Source organism: Salvelinus alpinus, chromosome 2 (assembly GCF_045679555.1).
Source record: "Salvelinus alpinus chromosome 2, SLU_Salpinus.1, whole genome shotgun sequence".
Taxonomy (NCBI): Eukaryota; Metazoa; Chordata; class Actinopteri; order Salmoniformes; family Salmonidae; genus Salvelinus; species Salvelinus alpinus.
This window is the reverse complement of record NC_092087.1, coordinates 71,160,128-71,184,780: the sequence shown is the minus strand read 5'-3', so window position 1 is coordinate 71,184,780 and position 24,653 is coordinate 71,160,128. Positions and strand designations below refer to the sequence as shown.

The 24,653-nt window shown below is 44.6% G+C and overlaps 2 protein-coding genes across 15 annotated transcripts in view; one reads left to right on the top strand and one right to left on the bottom strand.

Annotated features, from left to right (window-relative positions):
* Positions 1-18,253, top strand: part of LOC139567626 (trafficking kinesin-binding protein 1-like) — a 41,192-nt gene extending 22,939 nt beyond the window's left edge. For 4 of the 14 annotated variants that reach the window (XM_071388996.1, XM_071388999.1, XM_071388997.1 and 1 more), the window contains 13 exons: positions 8,315-8,391; positions 8,597-8,713; positions 9,018-9,115; positions 9,305-9,413; positions 9,501-9,579; positions 9,811-9,941; positions 10,236-10,310; positions 10,571-10,782; positions 11,134-11,373; positions 13,546-13,901; positions 14,192-14,398; positions 14,848-14,956; positions 16,518-18,253. In XM_071388996.1, the coding sequence (XP_071245097.1) occupies positions 8,315-8,391; positions 8,597-8,713; positions 9,018-9,115; positions 9,305-9,413; positions 9,501-9,579; positions 9,811-9,941; positions 10,236-10,310; positions 10,571-10,782; positions 11,134-11,373; positions 13,546-13,901; positions 14,192-14,398; positions 14,848-14,956; positions 16,518-16,953 (2,246 nt within the window). In that variant the 3' untranslated portion in view covers positions 16,954-18,253. Of the gene's footprint in view, positions 1-2,435; positions 3,003-8,314; positions 8,392-8,596; positions 8,714-9,017; positions 9,116-9,304; positions 9,414-9,500; positions 9,580-9,810; positions 9,942-10,235; positions 10,311-10,570; positions 10,783-11,133; positions 11,374-13,545; positions 13,902-14,191; positions 14,399-14,578; positions 14,684-14,847; positions 14,957-15,055; positions 15,494-15,734 lie in introns of those variants that run through there. The other 10 variants (XM_071389009.1, XM_071389004.1, XM_071389002.1 and 7 more) reach the window with 10 other exon arrangements.
* A 242-nt stretch (positions 18,254-18,495) lies between these two features.
* Positions 18,496-19,390, bottom strand: LOC139567628 (cholecystokinin-like). Its single transcript, XM_071389010.1, has 2 exons — positions 18,776-19,390; positions 18,496-18,627 (listed from the first exon to the last, which is right to left on the bottom strand). Exons 1-2 carry the CDS (start codon positions 19,047-19,049, stop codon positions 18,560-18,562), a joined length of 342 nt encoding a protein of 113 aa, XP_071245111.1. The 5' UTR covers positions 19,050-19,390; the 3' UTR covers positions 18,496-18,559.
* Between the last annotated feature and the right edge of the window lie 5,263 nt (positions 19,391-24,653).

The following is a 24,653-nucleotide window of genomic DNA, read 5'->3' as shown; positions in this document are numbered from 1 at the left end:
GTGTCTGGCTCTGTTGCTTGAAATACCAGTTCAGCTTACAGTCTTAACAGAACTGGCAGGGATATGGGTGGATGCCCATGTAAGTAAATAGACACACCTGAAAGGGAGCTAACCCCTATCTCTGGGTGCGTCTGAAATGGCATCCTATTCCCTATGTAGTGCACTACTTTTGACCCGGGCTTTGTTCAGAAGTAGGGCACTAGACAGGGAGTAGGGTGGCATTTCAGATGCAACCTTTGTGTTTTGCCGTTGCACTGGACGGCTGACCACTTCAAAGAGCAGAACGTGACTGATTCCACTCTTCATATGTCGTTGTTGATCAATGCTTGCTATGTGACCACTTCATAGTGTACTTTACACTGGTTCAGTCTCTTTATCTGATCAGTGATATGGAGCTTATGGTGTTGTTTTGCTCTGACTGTGTTTCCACGGAAACCGTAGGCGCCCATAAAACTATTTGGCCATTGACCTCTAAGGGTGTGTTCTTTCATCTTAGTCAAATATTGAACTGTGAACTGCGTTCCATTGGTTGATTGCAAGGAAGTGATATCAGTGCAAAGTGGTTTCTTGTGTCAATATTGACTAGCAACTTATGTTTTTGTCCATATCTGCAGAGGCAGAATGGATTTGTCCATGAATTAGTGTAGCAGCTCTTGGTAACACTTTACTTGATCCTTCCACTGTTATTAGTATGATATTACATAAGTCATGATAACTGACATCATTTTATGTCAATATAACATTGTCAGGTTGCTTGCAGTGCTATTTTATGCACGCTAACAATGGCTAGGCTGGGGTGTGGGACTGTGTGGGGGGTCCCGGATGGTTGAGGGGCAGTTCTTGGGGAACTGTGGGGGGGGGGGGGGGGATCTTGGAGGGCTGGTGGCCTGGCGGTTGGGAGCTTGGGCCGGTGTCTGATGGATCGCTGGTTCAGGTCCGCTTTTTTGACCTTGTGGGAGATCTGTCGACGTGCCCTTGAGCAGGGCGTTGATCCTGGTTGCTTCTGTGTGTCGCTCTGGATGGGAGTCTGTTAGATGACTAATGTGATGTAGTTGTTGAGCGGCTTCACTGCTAGTATATTGTATGTTTAAAAAAACAATAAAAATAAAAAAACAATACATAAACAAAACAATGGCTAGGTTGGCGTAGTCATGACTGTGTCAAATCAGTCAGCTAATTATGACTGCTTAGTGCTTATGGTATGTGTTATTTCATGCCTTTGCAAAAATGTCAGGTTTGTCATAGATAATGTGAGGGAAATGTTACCAAACTTTACTACTACACAGGTTTTAATGAGCTTTGGTTTGATGCACTTTTTATTGGAGACAAAGGGCCTGACACCGTATATTCTGTACTGTAGCCTTCTTCAGCCATCTTGGCCCTAGCTTAATCTAACTTTCCATTGTCTTTCTAATACCGTGACTCAACAAATCCTATTGTAGCAGCGACCTGTTTCTGTTAACTGAATTAATCAATTAGGTTTGGAAGGGTAAGGAAGTCCCCTTGTATTGGATGGGCTGGTATTTTTAGGGAGCTGGCAGCCTCCATTTTTGTCTTGGCTGGCTAATGCGTTGTGTTGGGGTGCTGTGTACACAACCCTGGTAGGAAAGCGATGTGGATAGGGGGATGAAACGGGATAGGGGGGTGTAAAGAGCGAAAGGAAAAGAGAAGGGGGAGACGGTGAAAGTTGTGTCCGAGCCGCCCCTTGCGTGCCGTACTCGACCTGAAAGAAACCGTCTGCGGGTGAAACATTTATGAAGGGGAGGTTAATATTTGATTGGGAGAGGACACTTGAGTGCCAGGGGAGCAACAGGGAGGGCACTGGGTGGATGAAGTGATGATGATGGTTGGTGGGGATGAAGGCTAGACTTCAGGGATGTGTTTTTCCCTATACAAAGTTGTTATATGTCAGTAAAGCATACCTGGCATATATCTGATATATTGTTTTGCCACGTATCAGTTGATGTGAAATAAGCAGCTTTAGTACTTTGGGATTACTTTATTTTAACTCTGTCAATACAGACCATTATTTGCAAATCCAGTTTATACATTCACTATTGTGTTTGCATTATTTTACTGTGCATGTGAGGTTTGTGCTAACATACTAAAGAGCTCCGTAAATTGAGAGGCCCTGCTGAAAATCCAGCTTGACGTCAATTCATATATCACTTTCCCTCTTACACCTATCCTCTCTCCACACAAACAGCAACAGTCTACACAAACATCAACAGTTGATTTACAATCCCAGTCCGTGTGTACAGTATCAGTGTTGCATTCCTCTCCCTCTAGAAGTGGGTGTGGCTAAGTCTGCACCAATATTATGTGTGCAGGAAGACAACAGTCATGGCCTTGGCTGGAGCGTACCATCTCGCCTCACGGGGATGCAGGGACTAAGCGCATTCTCTCGCTAAACCAGATTATAATTTGTATTGTGTTTTATATTAAAGACTTGCATTTCTATATGTATAGTTCTTAGGCAAAGTTGGGTATGATCTATTATAGCTTTTATGCGTCGTTCTGGTCTCAAGCTACTACCTCCGACACCGCTCCTTCTCTTTCTGCGCTCCCACAGTCCAGTGTGGCCAGGTCGATATAAGCAGGAGGGTGACGACAGATGGACCTCCCAGTCAGAGGGATTACATATTAACACGAAGGACAGCTCAGTCTCCTCTCACACACGTAACACATACCCACACAGTCACAGGGACACACAGAGGAGGATACTGTTTTCAACGCGCAACGGAGCATCGCCTTATTGGAATGGGCATAGAGCTGAAACAGGGAACAGAAGAACAAGAATAAAAAGAGCAATATAACAGAAGGAGGGATGGAAGAGAGCTTCTGTCCGGTCACCATGGAGGTGTGGAGTTCCTCTGCTTCCGAGGAGGAGGAGGAAGAGAAGGAGAGCGGCCACGGGAGCCAGGAGGAGGAGGAAGAAGAGGAGGTGGAGGAAGGAGGAAAGCCACACAATAAGGAGATTCTGTGCAGGGAACTGATACAAGGTGAGGGGGTAAAGGGAGGATGAGAGACGGACAGAGAAAAGAGAGGGATCGAGGGAGCAATGGAGGAGGTTGAGAGAGGGGAAAGGAGGGAGTTGCAGGCGACCAGGGTGATTCTGTAGCCATAAATCTGTCTCGTTGGCAGTGTTGCTGTGATTTCATTCACATGCAGTAACACATGGTTAGCTTGTTGACTGGCTTCATGTGTGTATATGAATATCTGAAGCCTGATCTTTGTCTCTACTTTTCAGTTATTGAAGTCACATATGCCAAATGTATAACTTATCTTCAGTGAACACGGGCTGCCAGGTATACTGAGCTTGCAGTTCTCCCCATAGAGTGTGAAGGTCACTGTGCCACAGTGTGTGTTCTTAGCAGCAGTTTGTGTGTTTTCCGTCAGCAGCAGCAGTGTTTTCTGTGGTGTATTGTCTCTGTGCCTTTGAGTGTCATTGACTTTGGGCTGCAGTAGACAGACTGGCTGGAAAAGGTTTGTGGACTTTTAGGACTCAATATGAAGGTCAAACACATGGAAGTACTGGCTACCCACTGGGCACAGACGTCAGTTTGGTTAGGTTGTCAACTAACGTGTATTCAACGTGAAATAAAAAATATGTTATGTAAATATATATTTTATTGGATTTATGTTAAAAGTTGGGTGTCTAAATGCCCTTACGATTGAGGACTTTTGGCAAATCCAATTAGTTTTCCACGTTGATGTCATCATATTGATTTTTTGGGGGTTGAAATGACAGGAAACAAAGATTGATTCAACCAGTTTTTGCCCAGGGGGTGTGTTCTAGTACTGTCCAATTGCCCTGAGGAGAACACTGTTTTGTAAAGATGGGATCTATCATATCTTAACTCCATTGAATTAATTAATTGAATCAACCCCTCATGTTTGAATTGGGTAATTGTCCATAATTGTTTCAGTGGGCATTTAATAGAATTTTCAATTCATGCCCTAAATTGATGAAATAACAGAATAGCATGGTTGGGACCAGCTTGTCATGGTCCTTCAATGTGGCAGGTATCATGATGATGCCCTAGATTCACACCTTAGTTAATTGTCTTCACTCAGTGCCTCTAGCAATACTCCATATGCTGGGTTACAGTATATTATACACTCAGTGGCCAGTTTATTTGGTACGAAAATCACAAATGGTTCTCCTACGGACAGTGAGTCACGTGGCCGTGGCTTGCTATATAAAGCAGGCATCGAGACATTCAGTTTCTGTTCGATTGAATGTTAGAATGGGCAAAACGAGTGACCTCAGCAACTTTTAGCGTGGCATGATCGTCTGTGCCAGGCGCACCGGTTCCAGTAGCTTGGAACACACAACTCGTCGGTCCTTGTCGGGGATGGGCTATTGCAGCAGACGACCACATCGGGTTCCACTCCTATCAGCTAAAAACAAGAAGAAGCGGCTCCAGTGGGCACGTGATCACCAACACTGGACAGTTGACGAGTGGAAAAACGTTGCCTGTTCTGACGAATCCCGGTTCCTGTTGCGTCATGCTGAGTCAGGATTTGGCGTAAGCAGCATGAGTCCATGACCTCATCCTGCCTGGTGTCAACGATACAGGCTGGTGGTGTAATGGTGTGGGGAACGTTTTCCTGGCACACGTTAGGTCCCTTGATACCAACTGAGCAACATGTCTATGCCCCGAAGAATTCAGGCTGTTCTGGAGGCAAAGGGGGGTACAACTCGGTACTAGATGGGTGTACCAAATAAACTGGCCACCGAGTGTATAATTTATTTATTTCACCTTTATTTAACCAGGTAGGCTAGTTGAGAACAAGTTCTCATTTACAACTGCGACTTGGCCAAGATAAAGCAAAGCAGTGCGACACAAACAACAACACAGAGTTACACATGGAATAAACAAACACACAGTCAATAATACAATAGAAAAAATCTAGAATGATACTACTACAGTATAATACTGAGTATATGAAATAAGAATACGGCAGATTATTAATTCTACCTCAGAATATTCTAGATCGATTCTTTGCAATATAGATCAGAAATGACTGTACACTATCAAGGGTTTGACTTGCAGATTAAAGGGGCACCCTGCTTTGACACACAGATATATAGTTGCTAAGAAGTGGCCTATTTCAGCTAGAGAATATCTTTATTTTCAGCCTCCATTTGGTCCTTTGTCTGAACGGACAGCGTGCTGGCTGGCTGGCACCTTTTCTGTTAGTGCACTGCGACACTGGCATAGATGCTGGCACAGACCCAGAAAACGAACAGACTTTTCTAGAAAATCTCTGGCTTTACATGACTGTTACACAATGGCTAAATAAAATTGGATGAATTATAATATTCCATTACACAAATACAGTACAGCTGTAATCTGTAGGCACTGCTACTCAAGGGATTGGATGATTTAATGATGATGTCCTCAGGGCTGCCTACACCACAGACAGGCAGAAACTTTAACCTGGGTGCAGTTTCTGCCACAAATTATGATTTCTTATCTCCCTTGTCGTCATTTAGTATTACGTGGCATTAACTAGGCTAATGATGTAATCATAAATTATGTATAGCTAGAGGCAGGATATATTTGATAGATTATGTTGAGGTCTAATATTTCAGACCAAATAGTCAATTGGGTTTTAATGTTTATAGACCCAAGTTCAATATTGAGATTCACTGGCTCTTTACTGCTATACTACCTTAAAGCACTCATAGCAGGCCTCAATGACCCTCTAGGCAGGACATTGTTGTACTGGTTGTCTCTTTCTCCCTGACCCCTGCACCACACAGCTAAACGGATCAGGGCAGGAAGACGTAGGTATTGTGACGTCACATGCAAGTTTCTGCAATCTGTCCCAGGCCCATACAATGGCCTGCCCTGTATTAGTAGCCTAATACCTCAATGGACGTTCCAAGAAGATTGGGAGAAAGGCTTATGATAACGTCTGTAGGGATGCGAGAATCAGACTGACAGAGGACAGAGTTGAGCTTGTGGGTTTGATCCCTATGGATCCCTGTTGATCCTGTAGGCTCCTATGTACTGTACAGGATCCACTCTGAACCGTCTCGGTTAGGGTACAGTGAGCTAGGGTAGTGTGGTCTTAGACGGTAATATAGTACAGTATGTATTGCTCACAGACAGTCAACTACTGTACTGTGGCATAGCTTTTAAAGGGATAATCCTCTCAATGTTTCAAGAATGATGACATCTTTCTTTCCAAAGAAATCAATAAAGCTTGGCACTGTGAAAATAAATTAAGAAAATAAGTTGACATCTAGATACAAATTCAGCATTGGTTCTTCTTGATAGTCCAACACAATGTTCTGTCTGCAGTGTGTCTGTATTAAATAGCCTTTTCTTGTCTGGAAAGTAGTCCAGTCTATAAGCTGGTAAAGATTGGGAAGCTAAGTATAAGTATGTACTCCCAGTAAATTACCATATAACCATTGGATTTTCAGTTCTATGGATGAATCTATTTTGATAGTAGTACAATTAGGAATTGTTACATGGATAGAGCTATTTCAATTGTAGTGACCAGATTTTATAATTAGTCTTTGTTCTAGGAAGTTACTTTAATTGAAGTAGGCCTAGCCATATTAGAAAATGTGCCTTTTGTTCTATGGAGGAAGCTATTTTAATTGTAGTTCCAGATGGGAACATTAGCAGTTAGCCTATCCCAGTTAGGACAGCAGTGTTTTAGGAAGCTATACTTACTTAGGGTCAGTTATCCATGTGGCTATGTAATCTAAACTGGACACCCTTGCTCTGCCGTTGAAAATGGTAGGCTACCTGATCGAACTGATTGTCCAGATTAGGCTATTCCAGGGTATTTTACAGAATGTTCATCTTAATAAAGAACACAATTAGGGTTCGTCTTTATGATATACTGTACTGTCGGAAAGTATCATTGTAGACTCAGCGATAAACAAAAGAACTGCAATGTATTGGCACTTATTTTGGTGCATAAGTAGCAGTTCTGTCTGTTGCAGGGGTTAGGTTGGCATTGTAGCTGCAGTCTGCTAGTGCCCGTGCCCAGTGCTGCGGGAAGCCGTTGGATCCAACTCAACCACCACCCGCTTCTGTGGACTGATCTCAGTGTCCTAGAACACGATGTTATTTCTCTTTCTCTCTCACTCTTTCTTTCTCTCTTTCTCCTTAATTTCATTCTCTGTTTCTCTCCTTCTCAATTGCTCTCCCTATTTCTCTTTTTTTCCCCCACGCTGCAGACCCCCATCACCTCTAAACAAGGACACACACTATTTTCTTAAATGGTTCAAAGGATTAATGACTGTAGGCATACAGTAGATCCGGCCCAGGACCATTTCATTCCATTAAATAATTGGCTCATGGATGCTGTTAGTCACCCCATTTTCAGCCAAATGCTGCCCCTCACTTTAATCATTTGAATCTACTGTACAGTACTGATGAGTACCTCATCTCCTTGGTGCCAGCCAGGCTTTTGATCAAAGGGAGATTTTGAATGGCTGATTTGAACATAGGGGCATCTGACTGCATGCACCTGCATAAGACTACATCTGCAGGATGTATGCTGATGAAAATAAATGTAAACTTGAAAGTCCCGGCTGATTGGTCGGGATAGAAACATATTTTTGGATTATATGGAGATGAGGCCTTGCACAGAAACCATGGGTCCCACTTCTTTAGGTCACCAGAATGATTACTATGACGAACGAAGCATCAACTGTAACTCCATGATGACTCAGCTTCCAAACAGGATGACCACTATTCACCCGCCCATCAGTCCTAAACAGGGTCGCGGTGTCCATTCACAAACCAGTAAACAAACTGACCTGTCTATAACCAGACCTCACTATAATCACGGCCATAGATATCCAGCCTAACTTCCTACTGGGAGTTAACTGTTCCCATTACAGTTTTCTACAGCAGCTTGTGCTGAGGTATATTTATATCAGAGGGAAAGAGAGTGATGGGTCTTATCACTGTAATGAGGATCAGGCTAAGAGGATCAGCTCTGACTGACTGGCTACGTGGTGGTCAGCGCCCCGGTCCGTTTCCTTTCAACTGTTGTTCACAGAAAGAGAGGGGATAAGAGAGGACATAGTTGCGGGACAATAATGATCTAGTCCACTGGGCAGTTGGCTTTTACCTCTCAACGTTTTACATCCTGATATCGTGGTCAGTGTACGGCAGAAATTATCTTAGCTCCTGTGACCAATTAAGTTTCTAACCAGAAAGTTACTGTCCCAATACCGGTAATTCACTGTCCAATGGCCTCTTACTTTTCAGTGAACCATATATTAAACAGGTATTTTTATTTTCTACCTCCATTCCCCATCTCCCCCCTACAGTGCTGTGTTCAGAGAGAGTGGGCCAGGTCACTAAGACGTACCATGACATCGAGGCTGTCACCCACCTACTGGAAGAGGTTAGTAAATATAACGGGATTGTTTTTATACATAAACCCTTCATCAAATTGAATAATGTGTACCTGAGTATATTATAGATTTGAGCAAATCACGATAGTCATCAGCCAGAAGCATGTTGCTAGAATGATAAACAAGTCTTCTACTAGAAACTAGACTGTAACCGCATCACGGAATGAAGAATATCAAACCGCTGTCGTCTTGCAGAAAGAGCGGGACCTCGAGTTGGCGGCTCGGATCGGCCAATCACTGCTCAAGCAGAATCGGGATCTAACGGCACGGAATGAGTTAATGAACGAACAGCTGGAGATCGCTAAGGAAGAGGTATGAAACCATCACTGTAGCCCTACTTTGATTTATCTCAGACAGAATACAGTAGTACTGGAGCATAGCATTTAGCGAGAGAAAATACATACAGCGTATGTAGTCTTTAGTTCCAGCCCGGCATTAACGCAGCTAGTTCAACTTTGATTTAGACCTTGTATCACTTGAATCATTGCATTAATGCTAGGCAGGATCAAAAGCCTGCATACCCGGTAACTCTCGCCCGGACCAGGAATGGGGACCACTGTACATGATAGATCCTAGTTCAGTACTCTGACCCTGCTTCCTGGTTCCCATTCACCAGATAGCCCAGCTGCGACATGAGCTCTCCATGAGAGACGACCTGCTCCACTTGTACGCCAGCACAGAGGAGATCGAGAATGCCTCCGACTCACACGCACTGTGAGTGTATACACACACACACACACACACACACACACACACACACACACACACACACACACACACACACGCATACACTGCAGAGTACACATACACATCGTACATGCCCTCAGGCATATCAACACAATTTTGGCAGGTAAACGTAAGACTTAAATTCTGACTGCCTTCTCCCTCTCTCCTGGATTTCAGAATGAAGAGGAACGAGTCGTCCAACTCCCTCAGTAACTTTGTCAATTATGACTTCATACAGCAGAAACTCAAAGGTCTGGAGGAGGAGAACCTCAAACTACGCTGTGAGGTGTGGAACACTGACTACTTCTAAATACCTGAAGTCATTGAAGTGGATTGGAAACTTGCTAATGCAATTGATGTTGCTACTCCACAGGCCAATGAACTGACATCAGAGACCGCTAACTATGAGGAACAAGAGCAGGAGCTGATGATGGTGTGTGTGGAGGAACTCAGTAAGTATACTATAATGTACTACAGTGTAATACTATGCATATTTGTTAATGTATACGGTATTACTGTGTTCCTGAGGGAGAGGTAATTGGTGAGTGGGTGAATACAGTGAAAACAGTATGTGTTCGTATTGTGTATTCATACTAACCTTCTCCGTCTCTCCCTCTTTTTCTCTCTCTATCGTGTTCTCTCCTTCTCTCCCTCAATCTTTTTGGTCTACCTCCCTCCCCCAGCCTCTGTGAATAAGCAGGTGGTGGACCTGTCTGATGAGTTGGCCCGTAAGGTGGAGGACACTCTCAGGCAGCAGGAGGAGATCAGCTCCCTGCTCGCACAAATAGTCGACCTGCAGGCACGCTGCAAAAGGGTGAGTGATCACGGACACTACAAGGCAAAGACATACACGCACCTAAATACATACCCAGACACACACAAGCATGCAGTGCACGGACACACACACACACAGAGTTGACATGGCACTCCTCTCATGCCTTGAGGTTCCACAAGGACAAAAGACTCAAGACTCACCCACACTGAACACTTCTATAAGGGAGTCCATTAAATATTTACATGTGCACTGAAGTTGGTATCTACAGTATCAAGTTGGTATACAGTGTCACTGATACGATCATGGTATTAACTCTCCACTCTGTTCCTCTAGCTCACCACTGACAACGAAGAGCTGACCCAGCACCTGAGTGCCTCGCGGGAGAGCCAATCACAGCTCAAATCAGAGGTAAGACACGCCCTCCACACTCTCCCAACAATCCACAACTCATGACCCTCCAATGAGCTATCTATAACTAGTAGGATAAAGTTGCTCTTTAACATGGTATTACTGTGTTCCTAAGGTCTGTTTTTGGCTTTTCCCCCTTATTGTTAATGCAATGATTTGAGGAGGCTAAGCTGATCGTAGATCTGTCCCTCAAGGCAAGCTTGTAAATAACCGCAGTAGCAGTGTGTATTTAACTGACCTCTGGCACTCCCTGGCTGCAGCTAAACTACCTGCAGGACAAGTACTCAGAGTGTGAGGACATGCTACGGGAGGCCAGAGAGGACATTAAGAACCTGCGCAACAAGAGCCTGCCCAACAGCACGGTGCAGCGCTACAGCTCCCTATCAGCCGTGTTCCCCATGGACTCCCTGGCAGCAGAGATAGAGGGCACCTTCCGCAAGGGCCTGGACGTCCCCGCACCCTCCGAGTACAAGTGAGTGATGATGTCACTCTGAAAACATAAAACACCGGTGACAATGTGCTTTGTCCAACCTGTTAAGCTCAGTTGAATGACAATACCGGTATGTCAGTTATGTGCCATAACATGTTTTATGTTATCAAGTATGTTTGATTGAACAAAGACAGCATGACATAACAAAGCACATCTGTTGCTGAAAAATATAGAATAAGTCAAATACAATGTTTAAAATGTTTCCAGAATTACACTAAAGAAGATTGAATATTCAAGCAGAAATACACTGACATAAACATTGAAATGTTAGACTTACTACCAGGCACTTTGTCACCACCACTAATCTATATGGTTTATCTATGGTTGTCAAAGGAATCACCCGTGGCGCGTGTTTGAGACGGTGAAGGTGGTGAACCAAGCGTCGAGGCTGCGGTCGCGGTGCCACTCCCCCGGCCAGGTGCCCGGCTCCAGCCCTGTGTCGCTGCGCTCCAGCCGTGCCTCCACCCCCCGTACCAGCTACTACGGCTCAGACAGCGCCAGCCTCACCTTGGAGGACAAACCACCTAGTGCCGTATCGAGGCTGGCAGAGGTGGCACACACTGAGGACAGCAGGTGAGACTGGCAACAGTGTGTAAATATACACTCCCGGTCAAATGTTTTAGAACACCTACTCATTCAAGTTTTTTTTAAAGTTTTTTTTTACATTGAATAATAGTGAAGACATAAACTATTAAATAACACATATGTCATGTAGTAACCAGAAAATGTGTTAAACAAATCAAAATATATTTTATATTTGAGATTGCCTTGATGACAGCTTTGCACACTCTTGACATTCTCTCAACCAGCTTCATGAGGTAGTCACCTGGAATGCATTTCAAATAACAGGTGTGCCTTCTTAAAAGTTAATTTGTGGAATTTCTTTCCTTTAATGTGTTTGAGCCAATCAGTTGTATTGTGAAAATGTAGGGGGGTATGCAGAAGATAGCCCTATTTGGTAAAAGACCAAGTCCATATTATGGCAAGAACAGTTTAATTAAGCAAGGAGACACGACAGTCCATCATTACTTTTAAGACATGAAGGTCAGTCAATCCGGAAAATCTAAAGAACTTTGAAAGTTTCTTCAAGTGCAGTCGCAAAAACCATCAAGCGCTATGATGAAACTGGCTCTCATGAGGACCGCCACAGGAATGGAAGACCCAGAGTTACCTCTGCTGCAGAGGATAAGTCCATTAGAGTTACCAGCCTCAGAAATTGCAGCCCAAACAAATGCTTCACAGAGTTCAAGTAACAGACACATCTCAACATCAACTGTTCATAGGAGACTGTGTGAATCTGGCCTTCATGGTCGAATTGCTGTAAAGAAACCACTACTAAAGGACACCAATAAGAAGAAGAGACTTGCTTGGGCCAAGAAACACGAGCAATGGACATAAGAACGTTGGAAATTTGCCCTTTGGTCTTGAGTCCAAATTGTAGATTTTGGTTCCAATCTCCGTGTCTTTGTGAGACGCTGTGTGGGTGAACGGATGATCTCTGCATGTGTATTTCCCACTGTAAAGCATGGAGGAGGTGTTATGGTGTGGGGGTGCTTTCAAGTCCCACTTAACCATCATGGCTACCACTATCACGTTTCAGGTATGACCCAGATGCAGACAGTGTCGAAGAAACAAAAGTTTATTTCTGAAAGTGGCAGGCAAACGACCGGAAGGCAGGCAGGTGTTAATAATCTAGAGAGGGTGCAAAGGGTCCAGAACGGCAGGCAGTCTCAGGGTCAGGGCAGGCAGAATAGTCAAAACCAGGAAGGACTAGAAAACAGGAGCAAGAAACAGGCAGGAGCAGGGAAACAAACTCTGGTAGGTTTCACAAACAAAACGAACTGGCAACAGACACAGAGAACACAGGTATAAATACACAGGAGATAATGGGGAAGATGGGCGACACCTGGAGGGGGTTGGAGACGAGCCCAAAGACAGGTGAAACAGATCAGGGTGTGACTGATACGCCATCCCATCTGGTTTGGGCTTAGTGGGACTATCATTTGTTTTTCAACAGGACAATGACCCAACACACCTCCAGGCTGTTTAAGGGCTATTTTACCAAAAAGGAGAGTGATGGAGTACTGCATCAGATGACCTGGCCTCCACAATCCCCCGACCTCAACCATATTGAGATGGTTAGGGATGAGTTGGACCGCAGAGTGAAGGAAAAGCAACCAACAAGTGCTCAGCATATGTGGGATCTCCTTCAAGACTGTTAGAAAAGCATTCCAGGTGAAGCTGGTTGAGAGAATGCCAAGAGCGTGCAAAGCTGTCACCAAGGCAATGGGTGGCTATTTGAAAAATCTAAAATCTAAAATATATTTTGATTTGTTTAGCACTTTTTTGGTTAGTACATGATTCCACAGTAGGTGTTCTAAAACTTTTGACCGGTAGTGTACATGGGTATTTATGGGTATATGTGTGAATTACATTATGAGAGTTAGTCTACAGACATCAGACACACAGAGTATTTACTTTTCAAATCAAATGAATTTGTATTTGTTACATGCTTCACAGACAACAGGTGTAGACTAACAGTGAAATGCTTTTCCATAGTATATTAATGGACTTCTGTCCTTCATACATGTTCAAACATACAGCTTCTATTTTTCTGGTCTATGTGTACTAATAACAGCAGTGTATTTGTATTCAAAATCTATCCTACCTCCTCTACTCTTAGTGTTAGTACATCAACAGTGTACAGTATATCACTAACCTGCCTTTATTTCTCTCTGATCTCAGGGTAAGTGGCCCTAAGCGTCTGGGTATGCCGGGCATGCCTGGAGGCCAGGACCTTGAGGCCGCCCTCCGCTGTTTATCTGACCGCCAGCAGAGCCATGCCTCAGAGCGCCCCTTCTTTGAGGTGGAGCGCGAACGCAAACTCCGCGCCCTGGCCACCGCCTGCCAGCGGGGCAGCGAGGAGGTGGGCGAGCTGGGCTCCAGCGGGTTCCTTACGCCCAACGACAGCCTGGTGTCCAGCTCGGTGGCGTCGACAGGCACCAACTACTCCAATGGCAGCTCGCTGCACTCCTCGGCCGGATCGGGGGGCTCGCGCTCCTACCTACCTGACCGCCTGCAGATTGTCAAGCCCCTGGAAGGTGAGGAGGGACGGGGAGACACTGTGTGGGTTCTTAGCTGAGATATTAGGTGTGCGGTAACTCAACTGTCAGTTTTACGGTAACTTGCCTAAGGTTGATAGACTCAATTTCAAGTGAAACTATGAATGTAGACTCTACAGCTGAAAATAGACACTCTTTACAATTATTTCCTTCTTTCAGTATGAAAAATATGCATGATTAGAGAAATACAGGTTATTACATAAATAAATAAATGTGTTATTCCCAACATACAACAATGTTAACTATATCGCCCTTCCTCTCCACCCCAGGCTCAGTGACACTGCACCACTGGCAGCAGCTGGCCAAGCCCAACCTGGGAGGTATCCTGCACCCTCGCCCGGGGGTCCTCACCAAAGACTTCCGGGAGCTGGAGATCGACTTCCAACACGTCTACAGCCTCAATGACCTGGAGGAGGACGAGCCTGACCTATTACAGCTCTCCCGTGGCCTGGCTGCCGGAGTCCACGGCACCATGGGTAAGAAAAGAGGCCACAGGGTAGTGTTTAGTTGAATTTAGTAGATACGGTTGATAGGGTCTCAATTGTGAGTGAAAACACTTACACATACACACACATTACACACTCATTCCTCTGGTCCGTCTAGTCTGGTGTGGGAATCTGATCATTCTCCCTTCTCCCTCCGACGGAACTCTTTAGGTCCGTCAGATTGGGTAAGGGAGAACGATCAGGCATTGACACTGGAACCTTCTATTTGGATAACATGTCTACTGTGGTCCATATCCCCCTAAGTTCACCTGTGTGGTAGGTGTGATGTTACTGAACAGTTTGTCATTCCAACTCATACTGTCATTGTATATCATACATTCTCCCATCTGTGTCGTGTGGTGGGTGGCTCTGGGATTTTCCTCATCCATTTTGAGTAGGTATGTGTGTGTAGTTGTGTAAAGTGTGTCCATCACCCACAGTCACTCCTCCATCCTCTGGCCCCAACCTACCCCAGACCCCTCCCACCCACACCATCACCACCTGTCGGCGCCACCACCCATCCCTCCTGCTCCCCTCCGTCTCCACCAGGTAAGATCTGCGAGTCCCTCACATACACCTATTCATTGGTAACACTTTATTTTACAGTCCGGTTTCACATTTTATTTTATGTATGTTTTATTTAACCAGGAAGGCCGTTGAGATATTTTTTCCGAAGGAGACCTGGCCAAGAAAGCAGCATACAGTCAAGTGCAGAAAGTTACATGTTTTTTGTCTGGTATTTACTAAGAGCGTATTTATGGTGACAATGAATACTTCCTGGAAGTTTCGTCAAAGACGTCGAAATAATAGGTAACCTGGAACTAAATGGTGTTTGAAATGAATCCAAAGGAACATAAGTCATTAAAAGGTAGTGGACTGTTGAAGGTCGACTGACCTAAAGCTCAGCTACTATTAAAATAAATTTGCATCTGAATGGAAGTGTGCAGAGACTTTTCCCTGTTTCTCCAGTTTTGCATTTTGCCTCCAGCACCATCACTAATCGGTTTTGTGTGTACGGTAGATTCTGCCTATTATCCCCAGGTAGTGAACTGTAAAATAAAGTGAAATTCATTTATGTTTCATGAATTTGCCTTTTGGTATTCATTCAATCATTCATTCATTCATTAAACCAAAGCCCAATATTAGTAATGACGTAAAAAGGTATTTACAATATGACTACAAAAGACTACACCACTCTCAAAACAACAGCAGCTTTGCTGCCCCATTTTTCTCCTCAAAAGTACCTTCCTACTCTGTGTGTGTATAGCAGTCCTTCTCTCCTCCCTTACTCAATCCGTCTCTCCTTACCCCATGTCTCTCCCCTCAGTGGTAGGAAACGCTGGTCCAAGCACTTTCTCCAGCTCTAAAGGGGGCTTCCTAGGCAAAGTAAGAGCCAACAGGCATGGACAGAATGGGAATGATGCAGGAAAATCCCATATGTATCCCTTAACTTTTCTAAACCATGCCCCTTCTAACTCTGACCCCACCCAACCCGGAAGCAAAACTATTGATCATACCCCACGCTAGAGCCTTAAACAAACACCACTACAAAGTCACGTGAATGAATGCACTCGCAGCTTCGACAATGCTTCAACTTTCTTTTGTGTCTATTTAAATGACTTGGAGGTTTAGTATTCAATTATTGGGGTCAAATCCTATATTAAGATGCACACGTAACTCAAACTTTCATACACACAGGTCTCCCATTCCAACATCTTAATGCCTGCTTCTCTATAAAGGATTTGGTCCATTATCTTGAATCTACTTCGTAAACAACATGTCACACACTTGCTTGGCTTGCTATCTTGGACACCATGGCCCCTGTGCTCATCTTAACAGTTCCTGATCCCTTCCAGATTCTTCCAGGTAAACTGCATGAACCAACAGAAATCCTCTTTTCAGTTCTCAGGCTGACTAACTAACTGACTAACACAATCTCTAACCCACCCTTACAGGCGTAATCCACCACTGGGAGCAACTAAACTAACTAACCGCTCTTACCTAATGCTGCACTGTTACTAATGCTCCTAAGCTTCTAGCTATATATTTATTATATATAACAGAACTCCTGTGTCTGATTTGGTATTTTTCTCTTTTCCTGTATTTCCAGTCTTTGCTCTCGCAGCCTGTCCGCTCGTGGGAGCTGTGAGCATCTGAGTACCACGTCGCCCTCCTCTTCCAATCAGCAGCACTGTGTGCTGACCTTTGACCCTAGCCAGGGCAGTGGCCACCACTCCACCTCCACCCCAGCACCTCCTCTATCACTGGGACTCCTGAAGCTGCTGGAGGAGCAGGGCATCTCTGCCTCCACCCTCCCCTACCCTTACCACCAACTGACACCACACACGCCCCACAACTGCAGTGGAAGAGCGGGGTGGAGGAACATGCATTATGGAGGAAGAAGGGAGAATGAACATGCTCAGCTTCAACCTGGTAGAGAAGCTGAGGAGTCTGGGACTTCACAAGGTGGCAGCCCGAGGCGTGGTGGACTGAAGAGAGAACGAAGAGGAGAGAGAAGCAATCCGACAATACAGACATCCACCTAGAGTCTGAGAAAGACTGGGAAAACTCCTTCTCCCCTTCCTCCTTAATCGTCATTGACTTCAATCCAAATGCTGGCGATGCCAGTGTACCGCCATTTTGTGTTTCGGGCCCACAGCAATACATTGTAAAATGGAACGTCGGGAGAACCATAGAGCCATACGTTGAGTTTCTGTTACATGTACAGTCACTCTTCTTTTTGTAATGGACTCATGTATTGTGTATATACTAGGTCTCCACGATAATGTGTGACGTCATGATCATTCTCAGGAGAATCACCTGATCACCGGTCCGGCTGGCTTGAACACGAGCAAGGTTTTTTTATTTTTATTAAATAAAATACCTGTGTTTCGTGGGTGTCAGATGGTTTTACACGTTTGTTTTTATAGACCCCCCGCTATGCTTTTTTTATATATATTTTTTACCATCAAATACAATCACATGACCTTTTCATTACTTTGGGAAAGATTCAAGGTATCGTTATTTAAGAACCACCAAACTGACCAGATTGTCATCCACAGATGCGCTGGAATTCAGTATGTCCTTTTGCATATTAGCTGCTATTAGAAAATGAAGCATTTGTGGGTATTTTAACCACATTGACTTTACTGTGGTAAAACCACAAGCACTTCAATCACTCCCCATTACAGAATGGTAGAGAGATTGATACACTGACTTTACTTCCTGAACGTTTGTGACATTATTGACATTCACTGAGGTATACTACTCTGCTCTTTACCCAAAAGTCCTCATTTAGCACTCGCAGTACTGTCTGTTTACATGGCATCACCTGCTGCAAGTCATTGTAAAATAATGCTTTACTTCGATTATTGCTGTCAATTATTGTAAACTTATTTGGTCGAACCTCACCAAAGCATTCAGGTAGTCTACCATGCTGTATCAAAGACAACAGAAAGTGACTGTTAAAGGTCTCGGCACTAGTCTATGTGCTGGATCTGTGTTAGCAGACCTTAAACTAAAGTGTTGTTGGTACAAATGTATTTCATGTCATCAGGAATAATGATAATAATAGTAATCATGGACTGCATGCTTTTTTTGGATGCTCTTTCAGCTGTCTGGACAATCAATTGTAGATAAAAGGCATAGGATTCTGCAGATCAAAAGGGAAAATTATAGCAAATTATGACAATTTGAATTCAGAAGAAAATGAACCAAACAGCACTACATATATTTCAGATTTTGAAATTGACTACTCTTTGCTGAATTCTATGTTATGATCACTGAGATGTATGTCTGTATATATTGTACCACATGTATATTAAAAAGTACATTGTATTTCCATCAGCCACACATGCATGCATGTTCTTTTTCCTCTCTTTAAGGGCCGATTTCCCCGGACACATTAAGCCTTGTCCTAGACTAACAATAACAGTTAATGTAGATTCTGTGTCCGGGAAATCGGCCCATGTCCTAAATGAAATCAAGAAAGGTTCGTAGACATATACTTCAAACATGTTTATTTGAAACTTGGATAAAAATCAAGACTCATGACATAAGCCAATGAAAATATACAATTTATTTCAAATAGGGATGGATTCCTGAGTAACGCCAGTGCAGGCAGACTTTCCTCATTTGGCCTGTGGTACATCTCTACTCTGCACTCCGCCGTCCAAAGTCTACCCATCCTTGGTAGTCCCGGTCCGGACACTCGTTCATCTCTGCGAACAATACAAACCTACATGAACCAAACAGAAGTTCAATGAGCATTTAAAGTGCTCTAGCAAACAACGATACACTTCACATTTACCATGGTAGATGTTGGCATCTCTCTCTCACACACACACTTGACTCGACACCACCACGTACCTGAGATGGCCTGCATGATTTGCTTGGACATGAACTCGCGCTGGTCCTCCGACAGGTGCGCCATCCTCTCCATCCTTGCCATGCTCGTTTGAGTGTCTTGCTCCCGCTTAGCGACGTTCTCCACAACATTCCTCACTGCCTCCCTCCTGGCCAGTAGCTGTGGCAGTATCCCACCCTGTTTGGTGTTGCCATCCGACTTGGATACGGGTGATGTCAAACCAACCCCCACTAGCGCTGCCATGAGGACGCACACCAACAATCCACTCATTGCCATGCCTGGACGCAGGAGAACAGTTTTCTTACAATATAGCTTTAGATTATTAATAGTAGGGAATGCAAAAAGCTATTTTTTGTGTGAAAATGACAGTGGCAATTACCTTAAAAGAGAGGTGATCGTACGTAACAGTCTGTACTAAACGAAGTCAGAAGTGCGAATGATATTGCCAGTTCTCTATGTCAGGTCTTTTATACACAAAGGTCTATGTAACCAATATGGTCAAAGAGCAATATCTGATAACAATGTCCAAGATGGATCTCTTGATTGATTGAAAAAGACGATGGAAACTCCATGCGTAATGGATGCTTGGTGCCAGAATGGGGCGCATCAATATTCTAATCGTTCACCTGGAAATGAGAGACACTAAAGTACAACTCAGACATTCAATAGTGGTTGTTGTTACAGAAGTCTACAACCCTGTCATAACACCTGTATCCAAGGCCAAGGTCTATCAACTCTAACTTCCACTTGCATTGACATGCAATAAAAACCATGGATCAATAATGAAAAAGGCCATAGAAAAAGTTGCAAGTGGTGCATCACTTAGAAACACAAAGGCACCATATCATTACTGTTGTTCTTAATATAGACCTAGTTGTAAAATTATTATGACTGATATCATGAAGGCGTAACCTAAACAACCGATGAGGAAGGGTTAAGTGGACAGTGCGTGATGACGTACATCCTCCATCTTTGACTGGGAACAACATTAGAGTTGTTTACCTATAGATTTTTGTTAAAGAAGTATCTTCTGTATATAATAAAGTCTTTAGTGTCACTGTTGTAGAGAGGAGTAGGCAGGATGCAGTTGCAGGTTTATAACTACTTAATTTGTTTAAGCACCATAGATCAAAGCATGACGAAACCCAAACACTGTTGTGCTCAAAATATATCTTCATTATCAAAAAGGCACAGGGCGAACCCAAAGTGCAAAATATAAAGTACTCAGGAAATAGTAGGAGAGAGTCCTCTCAGGAAAACAAGTAACATTTACAATGACTAACAAAGACAAATGACAGAGGAAATATATCTACAGTGATAGAGTGGGGATTGGAACCAGGTGTGTGTAATAATGACGAAACAAGTACGGAGTTGATGAGTGAAGGCCGTTTGCCAGCAGTAGGTTCGGCAGCAGCTAGGCCGGCGACGCCGAAATGCCTGAGCTGGACAGGAGAGGGAGCCAAAGCGAAGGCTGGTGTAACATTTGGAAGCTGTGTATTTTTTTTTATTCATATGATATGATATCCATTTAGAATGTTGTCATTAAAAAATTATTTAAAAAACACTGGAATTGTTGTAAGGATACCACAGCCAAAGTGATATGCTATTGGATATAAGAGCAACGTCAACTCACCAACATCACGACCAGGAATACGACTTTCCCGAAGCGGATCCCCTGTTTGGTCCACCACCCAGGACAATGGATCGGATCCCAGCCGGTGACCCAAAACAACGGCGCCGCAGAAGGGACAGACGGAGCGGTCTTCTGGTCAGGCTCCGTAGACGGGCACATCGCGCACCGCTCCCGAGCATACTACTCGCCAATGTCCAGTCTCTTGACAACAAGGTAGACGAAATCCGAGCAAGGGTTGCCTTCCATAGAGACACCAGAGATTGTAACGTTCTTTGTTTCACGGAAACATGGCTCACTCGGGATACGTCAGCCACCTGGCTTCTTCACGCATCGCGCCAACAGAAACAAACATCTCTCTGATAAGAAGAAGGGCGGGGGTGTATGCCTTATGATTAACGAGACGTGGTGTGATCATAGCAACATACAGGAACTCAAGTCCTTTTGTTCACCTGACCTAGAATTCCTTACAATCAAATGCCGACCGCATTATCTACCAAGAGAATTCTCTTCGATCATAATCACAGTCGTGTATATCCCGCTCCAATCAGACACATCGACGGCCCTGAAAGAACTTAATTTGACTCTATGTAAACTGTAAACCACATATCCTGAGGCTGCATTTATTGGAGCTGGGGATTTTAACAAGGCTAATCTGAAAACAAGGCTCCCTAAATTTTATCAGCATATCGAATGCTCAACCCGGGCTGGCAAAACCCTGGATCATTGTTATTCTAACTTCCACGACGCATATAAAGCCCTCCCCCACCCTCCTTTCGGGAAAAGCTGACCACGACTCCATTTTGTTGCTCCCAGCCTATAGACAGAAACTAAAACAGGAAGCGCCCGTGCTCAGGTCTGTTCAACGCTGGTCCGACCAATCGGATTCCACGCTTCAAGATTGCTTCGATCACGTGGACTGGGATATGTTCCGCATAGCGTTGGACAATAACATTGATGAATACGCTGATTCGGTGAGCGAGTTTATTAGCAAGTGCATTGGTGATGTTGTACCCACAGCATCTATTAAAACATTCCCCAACCAGAAACCGTGGATTGATGGCAGCATTTGCGCAAAACTGAAGGCGCGAAACACTGCTTTTAATCAGGGCAAGGTGACCGGAAACATGACCGAATACAAACAGTTTAGCTATTCCCTCCGCAAGGCAATCAAACAAGCTAAGCGTCAGTATAGAGACAAAGTAGTATCACAATTCAACAGCTCAGACACGAGAGGTATGTGGCAGGGTCTACAGTCAATCACAGACTACAAAAGGAAAACTAGCCCCGTCGCGGACCACGATGTCTTGCTCCCAGACAAACTAAACAACTTCTTTGCTCGCTTTGAGGACAACACAGTGCCACTGACACGGTCCACTACCAAAACCTGCAGGTTCTCCTTCACTGCAGCCAACGTGAGTAAAACATTTAAACGTGTTAACCCCCGCAAGACTGCCTGCCCAGACGGCATCCCCAGCCGCGTCCTCAGAGCATGCACAGACCAGCTGGCTGGTGTGTTTACGGACATATTCAATCAATCCCTAACCCAGTCTGCTGTTCCCACATGCTTCAAGAGGGCCACCATTGTTCCTGTTCCCAAGAAAGCGAAGGTAACTGAGCTAAATGACTATCGCCCCGTAGCACTCACTTCTGTCATCATGAAGTGCTTTGAGAGACTAGTCAAGGACCATATCACCTCCACCCTACCTGACACCCTAGACCCACTCCAATTTGCTTACCGCCCCAATAGGTCCACAGACGACGCAATCACACTGCACACTGCCCTAACCCTTCTGGACAAGAGGAATACCTACAGTGGGGAGAACAAGTATTTGATACACTGCCGATTTTGCAGGTTTTCCTACTTACAAAGCATGTAGAGGTCTGTAATTTTTATCATAGGTACACTTCAACTATGAGAGACGGAATCTAAAACAAAAATCCAGAAAATCACATTGTATGATTTTTAAGTAATTAATTTGCATTTTATTGCATGACATAAGTATTTGATACATCAGAAAAGCAGAACTTAATATTTGGTACAGAAACCTTTGTTTGCAATTACAGAGATCATACGTTTCCTGTAGTTCTTGACTAGGTTTGCACACACTGCAGCAGGGATTTTGGCCCACTCCTCCCTACAGATCTTCTCCAGATCCTTCAGGTTTCGGGGCTGTCGCTGGGCAATACGGACGTTCAGCTCCCTCCAAAGATTTTCTATTGGGTTCAGGTCTGGAGACTGGCTAGGCCACTCCAGGACCTTGAGATGCTTCTTACGGAGCCACTCCTTAGTTGCCATGGCTGTGTGCTTCGTGTCGTTGTCATGCTGGAAGACCCAGCCACGACCCATCTTCAATGCTCTTACTGAGGGAAGGAGGTTGTTGGCCAAGATCTCGCGATACATGGCCCCATCCATCCTCCCCTCAATACGGTGCAGTCGTCCTGTCCCCTTTGCAGAAAAGCATCCCCAAAGAATGATGTTTCCACCTTCATGCTTCACGGTTGGGATGGTGTTCTTGGGGTTGTACTCATACTTCTTCTTCCTCCAAACACGGTGAGTGGAGTTAGACCAAAAAGCTCTATTTTTGTCTCATCAGACCACATGACCTTCTCCCATTCCTCCTCTGGATCATCCAGATGGTCATTGGCAAACTTCAGACAGGCCTGGACATGCACTGGCTTAAGCAGGGGGACCTTGCGTGCGCTGCAGGATTTTAATCCATGACGGCGTAGTGTGTTACTAATGGTTTTCTTTGAGACTGTGGTCCCAGCTCTCTTCAGGTCATTGACCAGGTCCTGCCGTGTAGTTCTGGGCTGATCCCTCACCTTCCTCATGATCATTGATGCCCCACGAGGTGAAATCTTGCATGGAGCCCCAGACCGAGGGTGATTGACCGTCATCTTGAACTTCTTCCATTTTCTAATAATTGCGCCAACAGTTGTTTCCTTCTCACCAAGCTGCTTGCCTATTGTCCTGTAGCCCATCCCAGCCTTGTGCAGGTCTACAATTTTATCCCTGATGTCCTTACACAGCTCTCTGGTCTTGGCCATTGTGGAGAGGTTGGAATCTGTTTGATTGAGTGTGTGGACAGGTGTCTTTTATACAGGTAACGAGTTCAAACAGGTGCAGTTAATACAGGTAATGAGTGGAGAACAGGAGGGCTTCTTAAAGAAAAACTAACAGGTCTGTGAGAGCCGGAATTCTTACTGGTTGGTAGGTGATCAAATACTTATGTCATGCAATAAAATGCAAATTAATTATTTAAAAATCATACAATGTGATTTTCTGGATTTTTGTTTTAGATTCCGTCTCTCACAGTTGAAGTGTACCTATGATAAAAATTACAGACCTCTACATGCTTTGTAAGTAGGAAAACCTGCAAAATCGGCAGTGTATCAAATACTTGTTCTCCCCACTGTATGTAAGAATGGTGTTCATCGACTACAGCTCAGCATTTAACACCATAGTACCCTCCAAACTCGTCATTAAGCCTGAGACCCTGGGTCTCGACCCCGCCCTGTGCAACTGGGTCCTGGACTTCCTGACGGGCTGCCCCCAGGTGGTGAGGGTAGGTAACAACATCTCAACCCCGCTGATCCTCAACACTGGGGCCACACAAGGGTGTGTTCTCAGCCCCCTCCTGTACTCCCTGTTCACCCTTGACTGCGTGGCCATGCACGCCTCCAACTCAATCATCAAGTTTGCAGACGACACTACAGTGGTAGGCTTGATTACCAACAACAACGAGACGGCCTACAGGGAGGAGGTGAGGGTCCTCGGAGTGTGGTGTCAGAAAAATAACGTCACACTCAATGTCAACAAAACAAAGGAGATGATTGTGGACTTCAGGAAACAGCAGAGGAAGCAGCCCCTTATCCACATCGACGGGACAGTAGTTGAGAAGGTGGAAAGTTCCTTGGTGTACACATCACGGACAAACTGAAATGGTCCACCCACACAGACAGCGTGGTGAAGAAGGCGCAGCAGCACCTCTTCAACCTCAGGGGGCTGAAGAAATTTGGCTTGTCACCAAAAACACTCACAAACTGTTACAGATGCACAATCGAGAGCATTCTGTCGGGCTGTATCACCGCCTGGTACGGCAACTGCTCCGCCCACAACCGTAAGGCTCTCCAGAGGGTAGTGAGGTCTGCACAACGCATCACTGGGGCCAAACTACCTGCCCTCCAGGACACCTACACCACCCGATGTCACAGGAAGGCCAAAAAGATCGTCAAGAACAACAACC

Bases quoted from the DNA above. Each gene is read 5' to 3' on its own strand.
- LOC139567628 (XM_071389010.1), bottom strand. From the start codon at position 19,049: ATGGCAATGAGTGGATTGTTGGTGTGCGTCCTCATGGCAGCGCTAGTG. The intron at 18,628-18,775 runs GTACGTGGTGGT...TATTGTTCGCAG, and splicing joins AATCATGCAGGCCATCTCAG to AGATGAACGAGTGTCCGGAC.